Below are 21,192 nucleotides of genomic sequence, written 5' to 3' on the forward strand. Positions count from 1 at the left end.
ATTTAATCCACCTAAAGATGTGTCTCTACTTATTCCTTCATTTTGGAAGAATTAAAAACTTCCTCTATGCTTCAGGGGAAAGCAGTGTTGCTCTAAGCTTACATTTGTGTTTAATAAAAAAAAAAAAAATCTACATTTTTAAAACTAAAAGAAATATAAAAAAAAAAAAAAAACACTGAAAGAGGTGTTCCACCAATGAACCAATGACATGGGCAATAATAGTCAATGTCTACAATTTTCCTGTAAAACTGACTGCTTTAAAGTACTTTCTAAGAGGTGTCAGGTCAAAGTAATGTGAATAATGAAACAAACCCAAGCAGATGCTGACTGAAAGAAAATCAATACACCTGTGGCTATGGGGGGAAGAAAAGAGCACACTAAGTATAAGAATTTTTAATTTTAATGGAATTTTCACTTCCTTATATATACCTTTTTCGTCCTACATGCCATGGGTTTCCTGCCTTTTTTGTTTGTTTGTTTGGGCTGAGCCTTATGTTTTTCCCATAAAGCTTGCAGAGTCTAAATCCATGCCAACTTTGGGAATTTTACAAATAAGCTTCTCAAATTCTGGTATTTCCAATAGTGGTGGGTAAGTAGCTTCTGTCTCACACTCCTGTTTAATGAGTCTCACGCAGATGCAACATTCATTCAACTCAGAATACTAATTTCATCTTTGTTTATGCAATTTCTAGTCTATGAATAAAGTGAACTTTCAGAAAAAGCACCAGGCAAATTGGGAAAATGAAAATTACAGAATCCTGACATGGAAAATCATCCCTTTAGGATCAGATAAGGTAGCAAATTATTGCAGATAAATTTCTCTTGGTTTTCAAGCTGCCACTCAGTTCAGAAGAATTACAAGTCAGAATCCTGTGATAAGAATCAAAAATTCAGAAGATGCCCATGAGTTTTAATGGGCATCTGAAGTTTCTCTAAAGAGAGAATTTTAGCTTCACTGAAGAGAGTTTCATTTAAGACTGCAAAATAAATACAGCCCAAGAGAAAAGCAGCTTTCAGGTAGTGGGCATGTCAGCCTTGTTCAAATTTTTTTCTGGCAAATTCCTGAAGTCAGAATGGAGGTTTGTAAGATAACTATAAAAATCATGAGCTAAATTCATCTTTGACACAATCCAAATTTTTGCAATTTTGTTGGGAGTAAAGGAACCAGTGCTGCCTTGCTGGAGAGAGAGTTTCACTTTTTCTAAAACAGTTAAATAATAGTCAAGGTAAAAAAAAAAAAAAAAAAATTAAATGCTAATGTGTGATTACTCTCACAGTTGGGAGAACACAGAATATCTGCTAGTGAGGCAGGAGTGTTAGACACAGGAGTTCAGCAGTGTTAAATATACAAATAAACCCAGCAACAGGCAAGAGTATTATTTTGCTGTGCTGAGCAAAGCAAAATAAATACAAGGCATGCAAAAATAAATATGAAAAGTACAAAATAGCATAAGATCAACAACAATCTTTTGCAAAACTTCAGGACTTTAAAAGACACAAGGCGTTATATATGAAGGAAAAATAAAAAACAAAAATTAAAAGGGTTTCATAAATCAAACGGTGAAAGTACAACACAATATAGCAAACTCCAGCCAGACCACAAAGAGGGTTTGCTCTTCATAAACATCAGATCAGGCAGCTAAAATTATTACCAAAGCTCTCTTGTAACTGTCACCTGTGGTGGGTATAATTACAGGCTACTGCTGCAAGCACGCCCACGTCATATGGCAATAAAAGGACCTACAGCTTGCCAAGACCAGGCAGACAATGGAGAACACACACCACCTGACGAGAGCCCAAAAAGATCAGCCAGGGAGACTAATAAAAATGACAGCTTCGAAACAAATGACAAAGCTTCAACCACAAAAAAAAAAAAAAAAAAAAAAAAAAGAAAAAGGAAAAAAAAAAAAAAAAGGCGATATCAAATTAGCTGGAAATGCAAGCACTGAGCAGAGTTCTCCAACAGGTTGCAACTTGAGCACAAAGGGAGGAAGGATTTGTGGATGCCTTTAGTTCAGGTTTTTGCTAGAAAGAGCCCTTTTTAATTTGCCTTTTCTTTTTTTAATTAGATAAAATGTTCCCACATTTGACCTTGGCTTTGTGGGCTGTCATTAAATGGCCAAAGAGATGAAAACTACATTTCCAATCTGGTTTGGGAGACTGACAGACACACGTATCTATTCAGGTATCTTAGCACCAACACCTTCCAGGGATAAATCCACACACTATAACAAAGCTGAATTTCTTTCTCCCTGCCTTAATTCTCGACTGGATGCCTGCATACACATTTCTGCTGACCAGCTGCAGAGAGGCTTATCATACATCAGGACTGTTCTTTTACCCAAATACTTGGACCACAGAGTTGAACACACACAGCCAAGGTATTAAAAGGCTTTATCATCAATTAAACCCAACAAAATGCAATTAAAGAGGGAGAGGCAGTGATTTTGGTCTCTCTCATTACCAGGGCTGAGGGAATCATTTCGATGTGATGCATTCAAGTTTTGAGTACATGGCACAGAAAGCCTCAAAAATATCAGCACAGCATAATTTAAGAGGAAGATCCCCAACCCCAAAATTAAGGGAATTCCTATACAGGGTAAATGCCTTGTTAAGAACACACAGAAGAAGTGACTCCTCAGATGCAAAACATAGTTTTGCTTTTTATTTTTATTTAGGAATATTTCACTGGTAAGAAGCAAATTCCCAAAACTTCTGAGCTGGAAACATAAGGCCATCCATTTTTTTCAAAGTTAAAAGGGATATTTGTACTGGTCTGCACTCAGCTCCATCTCACCCTGAGTCTAAAGCTTCAAACTCTGCTTTTTAAATCTTGTTTATTGTGTTGTCAAGGCTCAAAGTGGTTATTTCCCTATTAACTTTGTCCTTGTTTGTTCTTGCATTTTTGAAAGAGCTGGAAATAACATGTGTTTACTTTGCTGTGTGTCTCTCAGCATCGTCAATATCACTGTTGCTATTCCAGGAATTTTAACTGCTGCAGCAGAGCAAAGTCTGGGATCTCGAACTTAAATCGTATTTCCCCCTTCAACCACGGAAGAACAATAGTGGAAATGTAAAAACTGCAGGGGGAAAGGGTGAAACCATCCCGTTTAATTGTCTGGAGGAGCCTGTTTCCCATCCGAGCAGCCACTTGTGTCAGGTACCACCGTACTCCTGACAGCTTTGCTCCAGCCCTGCTGCCTTTGCACAGGCACTGCCACGAGCAGCCAGGGGCAAGCAGGATGCAAACGTTTCCTCCTTCATTAGGAAAATATTCTATTGGGATATAACAGCCTGAAATAAAAACACACCTCTCCACTCCACCCTTTTCACACCAGAGTTCGAGACAACGGTATTAAAGATGCGCCTTTGCCTGGGATTTGCACAGGGGAAAAGGGGAAGAAATGTTGGGGGCTCTGAAGAATTACTTACTAGGTGAAATTCCTCCTCCAGCACCGGCTCTAGCCTGAACATGAACGAATTTCTGTAGCAAGGATATTTTACAGCTCCCCTATTTAAATAGAAACTGCCTTCCATCCTTTGCCGACTGCTTCTTTAAAACTGCAGCAAAACACAAGCTGCAAATGGGCTGAGAACAGCCCTCAGCAAAAGCTCTACAGTAAAACGGATGTAAAGACCATCTCTTTTGCATTAATACTTTTTTCCTTCTTTTTTAAGTTTTTTCTTCTTCCAAGTTCCCTATTCAGTGTTTGAAGAATACTCATTCTTCTCTCTTTAGGATTACATCTATTCATTTTATTTAGCTTTTTAATGTGGAGACATTTTAATCTACCATTACTTTAATGCTGTTCCCGAATAGTTTGGGAACAATGATTTATATTTCATCTTCAGCTGTGAGGATGAAAAAAAAAAGGGGGGGGGGAGAAAAAAAACTAAAAATGACTATACCCTTCTCATCAGTTACACATGTAGTTAAGGCAGGGTGGTTTGTGTTTTGTATCAGGGAACTGCTTGTTCAAAATTAGCAGACAATCCACAGGGAAAATCAGAAATATTTTAGGGGAGCTCATGTGAGAGCACATTTTGCTTCCCCACCCTATAAAAGAATGAGTTATTACCACCTACTGGTAAATACTCAGTTAAATTAAACCTCCCTCCTCTGCTTGGTTGGCCAGAGGTGCAAGAGAGGTTTGGTGACTCCAGTCTCTATATTATTCCATAGCTGCTACTGGTCTCCCTTCTCCACAGATTTCTCATGTTCCCTGTGAAACTTTCATCCCAAGAGTTTCCTCTTATTGATCTATAACTCCCCTCCCATCAAGGAAAAAATACAATAAAATAAATCACTGTGTTGCAAAACAATGCAGGAGTTAAATTGGATGTTTTACCCGTATATTGTTGTCATCTCCAGGGTTGAATTATGCTCAGCACAAACAGGGCTGGAACATTTTGTGCTTTGCTTGGGAAAGCCAAACCATAACATGCAGGAGACACTTGTCCACATACAAAATGAGAGATTTACCCCAAGTAAACTCCAGAAGGCTCAGATTTTGAGTTAGCAAATATCTTTCCTGAGGGGATGAAGAACATTTCCCTCTTACTGATAAGCAATTAGCAATTTCAGAGGACACTGTCAACAAGCCAATGGCCTTTTGCCTGCAGTTCATCACTATAAATATAGCCCAGCTCAACAGGGATCAAAAATTGCTCATGTCTAATAAGATGATTGGTATCTTCTCTCTGAGATGAGTTTAGCTGGGCTCAGATCCAGCTGCTGTATCAGGAGCTGAAGTGGCAGAGTGCTCCATCACACACTCAGCAGGGATGCCCACAAGTTCACAGGCTCTGTCCTCTCTCTCTCTGTCACTGCCCCAGACCTGAAGCAATCTGGCAGAGCAATGCACACCCCTGCAGCCTCACCCAGCCAGCCCTGGGGCTCCTAAACCTTCCAAGCACCCCCAGCCCAAAGGGACAATGCCCAAAACCAGGCATCCCCAAGCTCCCTCTAGGTTTAAAGAGCTTTGGAGATCTCAATGGAGAGCAGTGACAAAATCCCACCTCTGCAGCAAGGAGCACAAAAGTTCACATTTGGGTTGTGCTCCCTTACTCTTGCATGAGCCAGCTTTCTGGGAAGCCCAAAGCGCTCCAAAATGACCCCATGCCTGTCCTTTTTCCCAGCTGCCCACCATTAAATAGCTGCAGGGAGCTTGACCAGAAGCCCCACATTTCCAACACATTATGCTGCATCACCACACGCTCCTCCCAGTACCAAACCATCATAAAATAATTAGTGGACACAGTGCAGTGTCACTGCAAAATAAACAAACACTGCCTGTGCCTGCTGCCTCCCTTGTCCGGCTGGCCCCTGCTGAGCTGGAAGCATCACTCCCACCTGTCCCCACCCTGGCAGCAGCCTGGATCAGCAAGAATCCTGAACTTGATGGAGTGGGAAATGCTGCCAGTGCAAATGAAGGATTCTGGCATGGCTGAGTGTGCAGGGACCCTGAAGGAATCCAGAGCAGCACTGCCAGCCACACCAGAGGTGCTCTGGTGGCTGCTTTCCCATCGTTTGCCTGATCCTGTCAACGTCTCTTGCAACTATCATGCAAACTTTAAAAATATATATATATATGATAGTAAAAATTCCAGTCAATATATCCTTTTAATTTGCACCAGCTTATATTTTTTTAATGCAATTACTGTAATTTCATTAAATGGCATAATTACCATTAATGCAGAGAAAAGTGTCAATAGAAGGTGTAATTATGTTGTATGAAATCACAAGCACAATGTGCAATGATGCATAATTCCTCATGAAAAGCATTGTGACTAAAATTAACTTTTAAATATTTTAAAGATACATATAATACAGTAAGAATGATTTGGTTATTACAGACTTCACTTCCACAACCAGCAAAGGGGGAGCAGAGCAGGCAGGGAGTGTTTGCATACAGAAGGAAGGTTCAAAAATTTGGCTTAAATGCACAACAGGAAGGTAAGAAGACAAGTTTTTGTATGCATGAGTGGGGAAAACAAACAGGTTATAATCAGACACAAAAGCTGAGTTGTGAGCAGACATTCCCCCAAGCACACCACAGGACACAAATCCAGATTTTGGACACTAGTAATGCTGTGTGGAAGTGATGTCTCAATGGAGAAAAGTGTGGTGAGGAAGGAGTGAAGAGGACCAGGCTAAAATTACAACACTGAGAGTGCAAACTGGTAGAAAAATGTCCAAGGTATGATATGGAGTCTGCCAGGCACATGGGAAGGACCATACAGGGATGTACTGCACTATGTGTCCTTCACTTCAAAATAAAGACCTTTTTGTGACATATGTTTCAATCAAAATGTATTGTGTTGAATACAGAGATAACTATATCAGGATTAAACAGAAAGGGATGTTTGAAGGTCTTTTTGGTCTTAAAATCTACAAATTCCCCCCAAACCCTGAACTAATGGAGAAGAATACACTAAGTAATTAATGGTTATCTCTTGGTATATGAACACTGTCAACTCTACATTTTTCACATGGGGGAATATTCCTGATATTCCCAGGCAGACACAACCATGTCTGGCCATTTTTAACACCAGACCAGTGAAGAGAGGCAAACTATAAAGAACCCAGAAATTCAATGTGTGACCCCTTCCTCTGACCCAGGATGTTTTCTCTGGTTGTGTAACACCATTTCCACCAAACCCTTTATGCACAGGGCAAACATCACCAAAAGTGAAAATTTGCTCTTCATCTCACCTCCCTTTTAACCCTCTTTCCTAAACCTTTAAGCTTGAAAAAAATCTGATTTTACATGTGCTTCAGCACATCCCAGTGTCCTCTGTGCCTATACAATTAACTCAGATGAAAAATCATCAGATTAAAAGCACAGAACGCTGATGAAAAATGTGATTACATTTTTATAGCACAAAAAAATTCATCTACTCACATGTTCTTGGACTGTCTCCCCTCACCATTACACCCTAATAAAGAAATTTAGCCTGGGATGATGAATCTTATAAATGAGGCAACAGAGTGAGAGCATTTTTCTCATTCACTCGTGTCCTGCCTGTGCTGTCCTCTGTTTCCTCCCTCTTCACCTGTCCCTCTTTTTCTCTTACACCCCCAAAAGCTGCTGATGTCCTTGTCACACACACGAGCTGTGGCACTAATGGGGAGGGAAGACTGAAACAGGAAGGTGAAAGATTCCATGTCCTTGGCTATTGCTGTCCTCTGACAACCTCACAAATATTTTATCTGTCTGGCAGCGGGTTTTGTCTGATTGCTGAGGAAAACAAGGCTCTCATGATTACACTGCCTGCTTGTCTTCCTCCTCCTCCTCCTCCCTCACTTCATTCCCCCTTGGAAGAAGGGGCATGGGTTACCTGTAGAGGGAAACCAAGGGAAATACCGGATCAAAATGGTAATTGCCTGGGGCCTGAGAGACATCATCTGTAAGGCAAAATAATTTTTAAAAACCACATTTTCTAGTTTGAGGGCCTAACTGGCATCGAAGCTACCAATAAAGGGTTTCATGAACTCAGCTGAAAAATGGGTAGAGAAGCTTTGTGCATCCTCCTCACCTCATCTTTTATCCACATGAGGAGTGGATTTTCCACACAGACTGGGCAGGGAGGGATGCTGCACCTACTGTGTTGTGTGCGTATTTTCAATACTATGAACACTCGCGCTGGAAATAGTGAGAGAGAGAGAGAGAGAGAGAGTTATATAATTAGCATTTCATTTTTAGTGCCAGAGCTGAATTATCTCCATGTGAGAAAAATCAGATAGACTTAAATTTTGGGTTGTAGAAGAAGCCTGTGGTAATTATTCTTAGAGTTGAGTATTTTTATTCCTTTCCCATTACCCACTTCCTTTCAGGAAACCAGGAGTATTATGGTATCCAGTAAAGATGCTAACAACCTGTAACTTGTAACCTGCTTATAACTCTTTTTGACTGGAAATAAATTCCTTTTTCTGTGCAACCATTTTCCCACCTCTCCACCCCTTCCAAACTTTTCCTAGGTCTGGAAAACTGAACTTGACAGCTGTAACTTCACAAGCACTTTGGTGAAAAAGAGCAATCCTTTTAAGTATGTGCTTAGAATTCTGCTTACAGTGATGGCAGGACATGGACACTAGGATTTTATCCTCTCATTCCAGCCCCAGCATGAACAACCACCTGATCGCCTTGGACACAATCACAGAACTCCTTTGCACAGCCACTTTTATTTCAGTGGTACCAACCACTCTGCTCTCCAGCCTTAACTATATATAATATATATAATATCTTCTGAATCAATTTCAAGAAACAGGAAGACAAAAAATTAGAGAGAAAAGACCCTCTTCATCCTACCCACTCATCTGTGTGAGCCATCCCTCTGACCTACAGAGTGAAGACAGTTCCTCTGCCCTTGTTTTGAAGGTTCTTTCAATCAGGACCAGTCTACTTTACCCATCTGTGGCAAATACACTGATGTGTTTTCCTTAAAAAATCCTTTAAGTATGTTACAATTCACAGACAGTAAACGCAGGAGAAAATCTTAGCGATGTGGATGTTGTATTGCTTAATAAACAATAAACTCAAAAACTTACTTTCTGCATGCTGGACCACCACAAAACGATTTTTGCAACCTTTAATGGCATGCCAAACATTTCAAGCATGAAGAAAATGTCACACCACAGAATAAAGCGCAGGCAAAATCTTTTTGTGCTTGAGTGGATTATGAGAAAACTGCAAATGGGGTGTTTACTACCAAGAGGAAAAAGAAGAGAGATGAAAAGCGGGATAGGCAGGTGGAGAAGTTGGCTTTTGGTTTACAGAGTGCAGTAGAACACACTGACCAGCCTTCTCCTTTTCTTTTCTTTTAAACAATGTATTATTACAGTCAGGAGAATAAATTTGCAACAGGCAATGCCAACACAGGCAGAGCAGGAATTGATAACCTGCTGTGAAGTAATGCCTCACTGCAATGGAAGATGGAAGGCACAAAACCCATCAGAGCTCACTGTACCACTGAGATCAAAAGCATCTCCCTACACCATCTTTTTGGCCACCACCTCCTGCCTTTCCTACCCCACAGCTGCCATGTTTCAAATTAAAATAATTCAAAATTCCAGAGTGGCCACACAGTTACAGCCTGTGCACGGCGGCATCACCCACCACAGACATGGACATCCCCAGAGCTCAGTGCAGAAGGTGAATATCTCTGCTCCCAGCCAGGAAAAGCAGCTCCTGAAGGTCTCATTCCCATCCCCACCAGGCCCAGTGTGGCCCAAGCTGCCCTGCAGCCACAAAACAGCAACAACAGCCAACGAGAAAGGGCTATGCGCTAGTGGGGAGGAAGACGCGGGAACACTGATGGGGAGGAAGGCACAGAACACTCCAGATCCTACATCACTCAGCCCCATGCAATAAAAGAAGAAATCCACTTACCACAAATGCTATCAGGCTCTTCACCGTGGACTCCCAGAGAAAGCAGCTCCAAAGGAATTGTATTGTATTCCATATTGCCATGGTGATTTTTTTCACGCGATCAACATTTCTTGATAAGATCTGATAAATATTGAGTGGGAGGAGGGGAGGAGAAGAGGAGTTTAATCAAACACACTAATATCCTACTATTGCTTTAGAAAAAGGGATAATTTAGTCTACAAACGCATGCCAGGGCACATATTACAAATAAAGCCTCTATTTCAAACACATTCGCCAGCTCCTGTCTGCTTTCTGATTACACCCAAACCTTCCAGATTTTCCTCATCTCTTATAAAAAAAAGGGGAAAAAAAGGCACAAACTGCTGCCAAAACTAAATAAAACAGTTATACAAACCTACCTTTATCGTCATTCAATTCTTAAAATACATCAATGTCTCAGGGAAAGGGACAGAGAGAATGTAGTCTGCTGCTCTATTTTACATGTTTTGGACTAGTCCATAGAAATAAATAGGGATTTTTAGACTTATTGTAAGGCCTCTCAATTTAAAAAAGAAAAATGGCTATTGTTCTTAAATCCTATGGATTCTCTACACAAGGAATTTAGCCTTTCTTCACAAAGAAGGGAATAAGGCTCTCATTGAGCTTTAAGTGCTGCGAAGTGTGCAAAATCCACAGCTATCATTTTCCTCACTCTGAAGCACAAAGCAGAACTACTGATGCAAGCCAGATCAGAAAGCAATTTCATGTTAACACAAACAAACCTTTTAATATATACAGAAATACACTGAATTTACATGTGTTTGGCATTTTATGCATAAATAGGTTTTGTTCTTGCAATTGTGCTACAGCAATTCAAACCTTACAGATGCAAAAGCTTAGCCCAGACCCAATTTTCACCTTTTTAGAAAATTTGCGGTTCTCCTCAGTAAAGCGCTTTTCTCGGGGCTTGAATGTTCTAATACTTGCTTTTATCTAGAAAAAAAACAATTAATAAAAATAAGACCATGTAGTTTTAAAGGGATTATTTAATTTTCATAGCACCAGCACTGCTCAGAAAGATCAGGAATTTCAGCATCTCTCAATATTTCCAGACTCTGTGTGACATAGCAGCTACTTTTAGTACATATTTGCTACAATGAGGATGGTGAGGCAATGGCACAGGCTGGCCAGAGATGTTGGATGCCTCATCCCTGGAAACATTCAGGTGGACAGGATTCAGACTAATCTGTGTAGGGGAAGGTGCCCCTACCCATGGCAGGGTGGGCTGAATGAGATAAGCTTTAGGGTCCCTTGGAAACCAAACCACTCCATGATTCCATGCTGAGGAAAATGCAGACAGGTTAAATTGGGCAAAGCTGGACTCACTTGAGCAGGAGGAGAGATGTGGCACAGCCCACGATGCCCTTAATAAATAGGAGTTAAACTCAGTAAAAGACTGGAGGGCATAAAGGATTGAGACTGACTCAGCCACCTAAAAACTAAGCACTGTGTCCACGCCTCATTAATTTTCCTGTCAACACCCTGGGAAGAGAACATCCTGGGTCAGCTTTTCAGGGGAGAACTAGGTATTAAAAGTAATGTATAATAAAATGAACCTGAAGCCCTGTTTTGGCTTGTGCAGTAGAAGTCGTGGCTGCAGCAATCAGCACCTCTTTCCTAAAGTTCTTGTGGTTATTTGCCCCTCCAGAAATGCCCCTTCTCTGTCCCATCCACAGCTCTGAGAGCCCAAATCTTCTTCACTCACAGCATCAAACATCCCTCCACCACCAGATGCAATGGGGACAGGACTCTTCTGGCTTGGCTCCTGGTTTTAAAAGCAACACCCCCACCCTCGTCCTTGCAGATTTGCACTTTTCTTCACTAGTGATAAGAAAAAAGAAAATACTTCACTTACAGGATTAAATAGGACATCCAGCTCCAAGTAAATTACTCCTTTTGAAGCACGTTCCAAGTCTTTATTCTTCAGTGTGTAACAACTTTGTTTACCGTTTCTAATCTATAGTTTGGGGTGGGGAGGAGAGAAAAAGCATCAATATTTTCCTGGTTGTAATCCTCAATATAATTTAAAGACAGTGCAAACAAATAAATAAATATTTATAACTCAAGCACAAAAGATTAAAAAATAAAAACTTCTCCCAAACCCTGATAATATACTCAGAGCCTGAAATACAAAACAACTGTTGGATTAGAGACCTATAAAATTGCAGATTAAATCTCTTACGGTCCAACTTTAATTTTCAGACCTTGTACTTTATAGTAGAGCATTGCACGCAATAACCAGTCTGAAAATTCTGCCCTGGAAGCCAGTGAGTTGATGGGAAGTAATCAGCCTCTGTTATTACAAGTTTAAAATGGGATTTTTCTTCCAAAGTTTAGGAAAAGAGCCACAAACAACAACTTTAGCTACCTATTGCACACTCCAGTACACGAAACCACTTCTTAATGCTTAGTTTATTGCAACGTTATCAAATTATTACCCAGCAAACAAATGCAATCCAAAGAAATGAGCAGGCTGAAGTGGAGCAAATGCTAATGTAACAAATGTTCAAAATTAACTAATTCATGTAAAAGACTTCTCCCCCCACCCCACCCCCGAATTTCAATACCACTTCTCTGCTCTGATCAACCCATTGGCCCTATCTCATTAAGTATCTATTAAACAAAAAAAAACAACCAGCCCAAAAACAAAATACCTTCCTTGCCATTTTGTAAACTATTTGGCTCAAAGCAAAAGCATTCTCTCTTCAAAAATGATGGCAGAAATGTATTTATTACACACAGTGGGATATGTATTGATTAAACATTTGGCTTTTTAGGAAGCAGACCAGTTAATTCTAAACAGCAGTAACATAAAAACCTGCAGCTTACCAAAAAGCTATATTGAGGGACTGTAATGATCAAAGATTAAAGATAACGGAGGAAATTTGGGGGCATGAAATTGCAACCATATTTAAAATGGCTATTGCTGCTCTGGCATTTAGAAGAGACACTCCTATAAACCATGGTGGAAATGAGTAAGGAAAAAAAAAAGGTGTAATAGGAACAAAGTGATTTCACAAGACAAGGGAAAGGTCACTTTCCTTCCCAATGCTGCTCCACCCTTTCTATACCAAAACAGCTTGTCAAATGGTACATGGGATTTTTGCCCAAGGGTTTCTAAGGGATCTCACAAGGACCAACTTTGCATCCTCAGTGGTGTACAGCCAGGAACTCCAGCTATTTCCTATTTTCTCACCCAAAGCTCTACAGTTACAGAGACCTCTGTGGAATTCATTTAATACTAATAAATAAAAACAATAACACTAAACTGATCACAAAGCACCTCTGCTTTCACCACAAGAGAGCACACAGAGTGCTGGAGCTGGCAGCAAAGGATGCTGCAGGAAAGGGGCAGGTAAAAAAACATTTTGCAGTCCTGCAGGCTCAAAGCAGAAGAGCTGCCAAAGTGATTAAACCCTTTTCTAGGGCCAAATGGACTGGCATCAGAAGGTCCTTGGGCCAACTGCCACATGCAGCATTGTCAACCCATCATAAAGGTGTCTGCTCTCTTACCAGTCTGCTTTTCCCCCCTTCAAAAAAAAGGCAAAACAAAATTGAATTTACTGAATGAAAACAAAATTTTGTTTGGAAAATAGTGGTTTGTTAAATTTTACAAATTAAAGGACAAATGGTTTTACTGATGGGGTTTGAGGTCCTTGGTGCAAGCAGCAACAGGTTTAGCCTGTGCTTTGATTCATGGATTCTGCTGTGAAAGGACAAAATGTACTTTATTCCCAGTGTGTCTGCAGAAATGCAGATGTCCAGTATATATCACAATACCCTAATTCTGGATTCCCCATGGTTATCCATTTTGGAGCTGAATTTCCTTATATTTCAGGTACATATATTTCTCATCACATTTCAGCCAGTTACACCAGAAGCAACAGCTAGTGGGAAAGCCTCTTTATATTCTTTGGGATATATTTCTTTCTTACATCTTTCAAGAGCATAACCCACAAGGAAAAGAAATGTGACACAGAGCTAAATTGATAGAAAAAAGGAAAAGAAATGTTTCTGAGTGTTTGAGCCTGATAGTGGTGTTCTGCACTCAAAAAAATGCTTTGGGAAAAAGACTCTTCATTTTAAAAGCTGGAGCTGAATCAAACATTTTGGGTGTGCCTGCAGGTGTTTTCAAACAGTAAGTTTTAAATCAGCAGCAAGTAATTTCCACTTCTGTATCTGTAAATAGGGGTTGCTTGGGAAACTTCTTGAATGGTGTCATTATTATTGTTGCTCCTATTCTTAAATTGAACAGGGCAGGAAGTAATGCAGTGCAAATACAGTTTTAGAGTCAGATTTATTTAGCATATTTAATTCTAAGTGTTCAAACTATCTGGAAAAAATGTGCAAGTATAACACAGCCTAGGACTAAACATTTCTACAGATATTTTAGCTTCAGACTTCCTTCAGAGGGAAAAAAGCACAAGAGAAGAATGGCAGCCTGTGAAATGGCCTGTCTCCACTGCATTTTCATTTTGATAAAAAGAAAAAAAAAAACCATGAAAAAAAGTCAACAAAGGACTCCCTTACAGTTTTGGCACTGTGCTAGGGCAGTGTGGTTCAGCAAAAGGTACTTTTGGGTAATTCTAAGACCCATGACTGCATGGAGATTACACTGGTGGCTTGGCTCAACTGTGCCCACAAGAAAACATGCAAAAAAGCCTTAAATACTCCTCATTTCCCCTGTTCTTGGGGCACAGTTCAGATTCTGTCCAGCTTCTCCCCCAACCTGAGAGACAAACAGTCACAATAATTTCATTTTGCATCTATTTCTTTCTGCTCTCTCTCTCTCCCCAGTCTCTGCTATTCCCAAAGCGCTCAAATGCTCTCTCCAGCTGTGGAGAAGAGCAGCCAGGGCTGGGGTCGTAGGATGAATCTCAATGTCAGAAAGATCAGGTTTCTTCTGCCACCCAAACACCTTTTGCTACAAACCTGATGATGTCACACAGACTTGTCTCAATGAGTAGTTCTGATAACTGTGTCTAAAACTGCTTAACATCTGCTTATGGGAAAAGGAAGGGAAAGTTCAAATTGAATGTGAAAATATCTGCAGGTAAGCACCTTAAAGAGACATAATCAATATTATTCCTTTATTGATGATGTTTTATATCCTCACAGAATACTAATGCCTGCATTCTCTGAAAGCTTCTTAAATAGCTTACTGGGGCTCAAGCACCAAGAAAGGCCGCCCATAACCCTGGGATTAACACCAGGACAGCAGAGCCTACCACACCCACATGCTGCATTTTGCAAGGTCACCATCAAAAACATAGTCTGGGTTTTTATCCCATGGGAATTTCTGATATTTGGGGCATTTTCCTCTTCTGAATCAGCCCAGAAAGACAAAATCACATCCATATTTTCACAGAAAGAACTGTATATTGTATGTCACATCCCTTCTCCATAAAGAGCCACGAAAAGGAAATTATCGGTTGGAAGAAAAGCTGAAATTCTTTTTTTGCAATAAATATTTCAACCTACAGAGGCACTTGAGGCAAAACACTCCCTGAAGTTGCCTCTAACTGAAGGAAATGTTGAGATACACGAGACCACCATCCAGTCAAGGTCCAAAGTGCACCAGGTTCCTCTCAAATGAATGAATATATTTGCTAAACTCTTTGCACAGATGTCCCCAGTAAAACAAATGTGACTAAACACAGTATTGATGTAGCCAGCCAATGCTAAATCTATTAAGCAACAACCTTCTGACCGCTTGGGAATTTTAATGAAATAGCAAAAGCCAAGATTGATATGACACAAAACACGGAGAAGACAGGACCCTTACGCAGCAAAGCGTGGTTTTTCATTGCTCTTGTCTTAAAGAAATATGGTTTAGAGGCTTTTTTTTTTACATTGATTTTAAGAAAACTTCACTCTGTATCCAGCTTTGATGCAGATTCAATGTCATATATTGATGACCTGACAGATGAACACTGGGTTAAACCTCTGTACATCAACACCTGTGACGTGTGGAGAGGGTAATGGCTACTCTCCAAGGGTAATTCATCTCAAGCATTTGGAACCCCTGATATTCCTGCTTGAGCTCATTGCTGATGCACAATGTCATCCCATTTGCCCTGCATAACATAAAGCTGTCTTGTAATAGACACACACCTCCCCTTATCAAAGGACGCATTTCCCCAGGAAAAGATGAAAGCAAACCACATATTTGATCCACCTGCACGTGAATAAAGAGGGTTTTGTTCTTCCCCAGTCTTGCCATATGCACCGAACCAATTTTGTACAAAATGCTTGTTCCTTCACCCCAAACTCTTTACCCTAAACATCTCACTTTGAACAACCTCCTGTGGGATCCAAAGTGGAATGGAGATTTGGGTTTTTGGCAGAGGACTGCTATCCAAAGACCAAAGAGATATGGAGCTGATGGACTGAAAGAAACCAGGCAGGGCTTTCATATGAGGGCCTGGAGCCAGTCTGAGGAGGAGCTGAAAACCCTGGGAGCTCAAGGATCCTAGGTGATACTTGAGACAACATCCCTGTTGGTACTTTTTCAGTGAGCAGCCAGGGGCTGGGGGAGAATCTAATGCCAGAAACAAGACTTTGTTTTCCCTGGGAGAGAGGTGGGGTATTTTTGCCCATTCCAAAAATCCTGGTTCATGATCAGGATAAAAGTCAGAACAGACAGCACCCTTCAGAGCTGCCTCCATTGCGTAAACACAGCAATTTCACTTTTCTCAAACTCTAAAACTTTCTCCTGGAAAAGACTATGCACTTATGGTAAAGTGCTAAGTAAGTGCGATCGTCAGGTGTCTCCTCTCTGAATCCAGACCATGCTTTATACAATCAAGCTTGCCAAAGGCACACTCCTTGTTTTCAGTGTATCGTTGGCTACTAACCTTGCCTGGCACTTCAGAATATTTCATAGACCTCTTCCTGTTGGCTGGAAAGAAAGGGTGCAGCTGAGGACTACTCTGACCTGATAATCCAGCAGATAAAAAAACATTCCATTCTGCGCTACAACTCCTCACTCAAAGGCCTTTCTACATGAGGATATTTGATATACTCTGCTTTCAAATTCATTGAAGCACACTATATGCTCCCATGTCTCTAATAACTTGCAGCCTTCTAGGAGATAGGAGTCTCTTGAAGCAGAAGAAAAAAGACAGACCCTCACAAAGACACACGGTTGCCTTTACTAAGATCTAGGACACAAAGGAACACAGAGACAGAAAGGACTTCTTTGATAATTAGTTCAAGTCCCCCAGAACCTACAAAACTTCTAAAACCTATCAAACTTCTTTCTTGAAGTAATAAAGTTTTTGCCCTACTTCTCCATTGCCCAGGTTCTTCTCCAGTTTCTGGCACAAAAGCTTGCTCTGCTCAGTGCTCATGGGCTTCCCTTTCACTCCCTACCCCCCAAAATCTGCCTCCCAGCCCAAGGCTTGGCCAGGCCACACTCTGTGATCACCTCTGGCAAGAGAAGGATCCATTTTGCTTGATACTGTGGTACCACTAATTTCTTTCTTTTCTAGTATAAATTGTGAATGTGGCTGAGCAGAGCAGTGCTTGAGATCAGGTTTTACACATGCTTTAGAGGAGGACAGTAATTTGACAAAAAGAAGAGGAGAAAAAAAGTACAACAGGTTGATCAACATGGAAAAGTTAAAGCTAAACTACAAACTTCTCTCCCTCTGTCCCCAAATTCAGTTTATTGCTAGTAAAATGTGCATTTATCCAATTCTGCTTTATCACCTCTACCAGAACGTGAAGTTTGCAGCTTTATTCATCATTTGGCACCTTAAAACTCTTCTCATGCTGCCCAGCTTTTTATTTTTCTTATTTGGTTCCTGTAATAACCCTACATGACAGTCAAGGATCAACAGAAAGAATACGTAATTTCACCATCCCTGAATTTTTGTGCTGTAAGGTTATTCCTGTGCTAATGTGATGATGAGGGTGTAGTTGTGTTTCCAAAATGCCAGTGTGGGACTACTGAACACATTTAACCCAAAATTCGGTGTCATATTAATTAAACATTTCATATCCCTCCAACACACACTTTATTCAAGGCAATTTTTCATTAAGAAAAGAATCTAGTCATCCATGAACAATTCCTGAAGTAAACTTACTTCATGCGCTGACAGCTCACATGTCAAACTTGTGCATTTTTAACATAAAAAAAAGAATGGCAAAAGCACATCTATTTTCAAAAGACAATTCAATGCCAGGCAAATATTAGGCCTGATTACATAGATTAAATTAAATCTACATGGTTGTGAGGCTTCCTTGAGTCTTTAACTTTTGTTCTCTTTTAGTATATTTATCTAAATGGTTCAAAGGATACATTCAAAGTTACAGTCAAAATGACAACATACATTGAAATTCCTATTTGAAGAAAAAAAGCTTAGAAAATTACAGTTCTCTGTCTGAGCAGACCAAGTTAATAGGTGCAAAATGTTTTTAATCAGAAGCAGAGATGAGTATATTTACACTAGATTTGACTGAAATAGGAGGCAGAGAAGTTTGGATGGGAAGGAAGAAGATCAGTTGGCAAGGGAAAGCATAAACAATTTTTTTTTATTTTATTTTTTTTGTCCCAAACCTTGGACGCAGAAAAACCTACACTGAATAGTTTGGCCATTACCACACACATGCACTCCCCTCCTCTGCCTTGTTACATGCTTCCTAAGGGATACTTGACAAATGCCTATAAAATCAACAGAAAATCCAAATCTAACATCTTCTCACTGTGAGCCCACACAGCCTGCTGCTGATCATGCAGGCCATTTGGCAGGCACTGGGTCTGCAGGAGAGCAGCTGCTCCAGCCACTCTCTTCCAGTAACATCAGAGATACGAGGACTTGGGGAAAAATTAACAGAGTGATCAGAAATGGAATAAAAGATGTTAAGAGGTTTTTTCCTCCCTGCAAACATCAAATAATCCTCCATGCCCAACTGACTCTAATATTATTCTGAAATAGAAGATATTGGCGACTCGAGCTACAAAAATAGATGGACAATCCAAAATATCCCCAGAAAGATCACATAGCCTGAGGGAAGAGTATTGTAAAGCTCAGAACAGCATGTGTGCCACTGAGAGCTCAGTATTTACTCCTCAGATCCTGTACCTTAGGCTCTTCATATCCCCAAATTGCTGTTTCAGACACCAGCATGAACAGCACAGGGTGGATGAAAGCAGATACACTTTTGTAAAGAGATTCAGAAGCCACACAGGTTTTAATTCACATATACAAGAAATACACTTATTTAGACAAAATTACAACAAAACTGGAGTACATACACCTATTTCCTTACCACTGTAAAGCATTCTTTAGTTTGGTATCATATCCTCTAAGTCAGTTCAAAAGTTTTCTGGGCAGTTAATTATTTATTTGGAAAAACCAAATGTTTCAGTCCCCCTCTCTGATCTTGACTGGTTCCTTACCTAAATTGTGCTTATGCTGTGAGGCTTATATGGCCTGCCTTGATCAGAGGGGATCTTTGCTTTCCCCCTGGAAATCTCCAATTTCTCCAGTCTCTGCTGGGACAGAGCCCCACAAATCCATCACTGCCTTCTCCTACAGCAGCCAACCTCCAAAGCTCAAAGACAAACTCTTGTCTTAACCCTGGAAGATGTGTAGCAGCCTTCCTGCAGAGGTGAATCTGCTTTCACAGGGGTGTTTCAAAACAAGACTGCAATTTTGTACTCTGCAGTTTCAAACAGGATCCACCATCTGCCCATTTGAGAGTGCTATTACCCACAGCATCACACCGAGCACTACCAAAAGCATCTCACCACAGCCTGGGCTGCTGTGATTATATGTGGAAAGCATCAATATCATCATAGAATACCCTGACTTGAAAGGGACTTACAAGCATCCTGGAGTCCACCTCCTGCACAGGACAACGCTGAGAATGACACCAGCATGTGTCACCACCTCACACTCCTGCACAGGGCTCAACTGCACAAATATCTGTCACAGCATCCCCTCAGCACAGGGAGCTCCTGCAGAGCATCACTGCCTCCCAACTCACAGCAAACCCCATGCTTACAGCTAAACCTGTTTATACAACTTGGCTAACATGACACAAGAGTCCCATGATGTTTCAAGCCTCAGCTACTAATTGATTTAATAAGTCACAGCCTAGAAAGTTCTTCCTACACATTACAGTAAAAACTATCAGAATCTTCAGTGACACTGCACATACACATGGAGCTGTTTACATCCTCTTGATCTGGTTGCTCGCTAATACCACCAGTCTTGTTTCAAAATTAAATCAGTCTTACCAAACACAAAGCTGCTTTTCCCCTATTCCTCTATTAAAGTCTTTTAATGATCCCTTTCATGTTCCACTCTCTTTAGCTTGGCCTTTTTTTGGCTGTTTCTGAAAAAGCTTCAACTCTCCTTAATCTCCAGAGCAACCACTTTCCCCTGAGCTCGCTTTGTTTCCAATTTTGATTTTGCACTCCCATGGTAGCGCTCACTCCTCACGTATTTGTTTACAGAACAAAAGCCACCAGTTTTTAAAAGCACTATGGAGTGGAAAACACCCCTTTTAGGTAATTTCATTCACTTGTGCCAATAACAACAGCTATCTCTAGTCAATCCTACTGCGATGTGCAATTACTCTCTTGGAGGAAAAAGAAGCAAGACAGAACAAGGACATGTTTAAAATGTTACCTTCAGAATATGATGTGGAAACACACAGAACAACTCCATTATGTTCTCAGACCTACGTGGCACTGATGAAGTACAGACATTTCTGCAATTTGCTTTCCAATCAACCAAATTTGTACTAAGATGGGTGGACAATGCTCGTTACACTAAGGAGAACTATAAACACTGCCAACTGAGGCATGTATATAGATCACAACAAGATCTCAAAACCTGTTTAAATCTGCGGGGTTTTGTGCTAAGGGAGGGAAAAAAACACAACTTGTTTCCAGCCAACCATGATACATGTGATAAAGATAACTTACAGACAGCAAAGGGATGGCAACTTTCCCAAGGAAATCAGGGGGTTTGTCTCCATCTTCATCAAACACTGTCACCTCCAGAACATCGTGAATATCCTTAATAGGGCTGGAACAAAAAAGTGCAGACACATAAAAAATAATATTCAATACACATGCACACAGTCCCCTCCACAATGATCTGAGATTACTTTTTTGCTAATTAAGTTTGTATTACCTTGGGGTATATAACTATCATTTAATTAAATTCCACCCCAAAATGAATCAAGTGATGGGCATTCCCCACATGGTTCAGTTGCAGAACTAGGTCCAGACAGTGACTTTTTGGTATTTTTTGTATTGGTGATGCTATCAATGTGAAAGTCAGCTCTCCAACAGAGAATGCTGCTGCTGGGAGAGATCAAGGGCTGAATTCAAACCCAAGTTTCATTGCATTAAAACTGCACAGTGACACACACAGATAAGTGTGTTGCAGAAAACCTGGATATAATGGGGATAGCTTTGTAGTGGTACTGAAAGGTCCAGCTAAAATGGACTCATGCACCCAAAACAATCCACGCTGCTCCAAAATAAATCTAAATCATCAATAGCTTTTAAGGGGCTTGATTAATTTTCTTTTTTAAATGGACAAAAATCTAAGGAGAGATGTGAGTGCCTGACTGGCTCTGCAGATTTGGAGCTTGGATCAGCCTAAGAAAGTTAGAGAAAGTCCATAGCTGACATATCTGAAACCCACAGGAAGTACAGACACAAACTTTCTTTTCAAATAAAATAAATTTGGATTGTTATTGGATTTATTTTGCTGGCTGAACATCCGACAAGACT

General features: G+C 40.5%; 1 protein-coding gene across 1 annotated transcript in view; it reads right to left on the reverse strand.

The window, feature by feature from the left end:
- The window catches only part of MCTP2 (multiple C2 and transmembrane domain containing 2), a 117,827-nt gene that overhangs the window by 36,228 nt on the left and 60,407 nt on the right, over window positions 1-21,192 (reverse strand). Inside the window, exons 15-18 of the mRNA XM_059482272.1 lie at window positions 20,374-20,476; window positions 11,287-11,388; window positions 10,290-10,364; window positions 9,393-9,512 (exon numbers count right to left, since the gene is read on the reverse strand). Of these exons, the coding sequence (XP_059338255.1) occupies window positions 9,393-9,512; window positions 10,290-10,364; window positions 11,287-11,388; window positions 20,374-20,476 (400 nt within the window). The remainder of the gene's footprint in view (window positions 1-9,392; window positions 9,513-10,289; window positions 10,365-11,286; window positions 11,389-20,373; window positions 20,477-21,192) is intronic.

Source organism: Ammospiza nelsoni, chromosome 14, assembly GCF_027579445.1.
Source record: "Ammospiza nelsoni isolate bAmmNel1 chromosome 14, bAmmNel1.pri, whole genome shotgun sequence".
Classification (NCBI taxonomy): Eukaryota; Metazoa; Chordata; class Aves; order Passeriformes; family Passerellidae; genus Ammospiza; species Ammospiza nelsoni.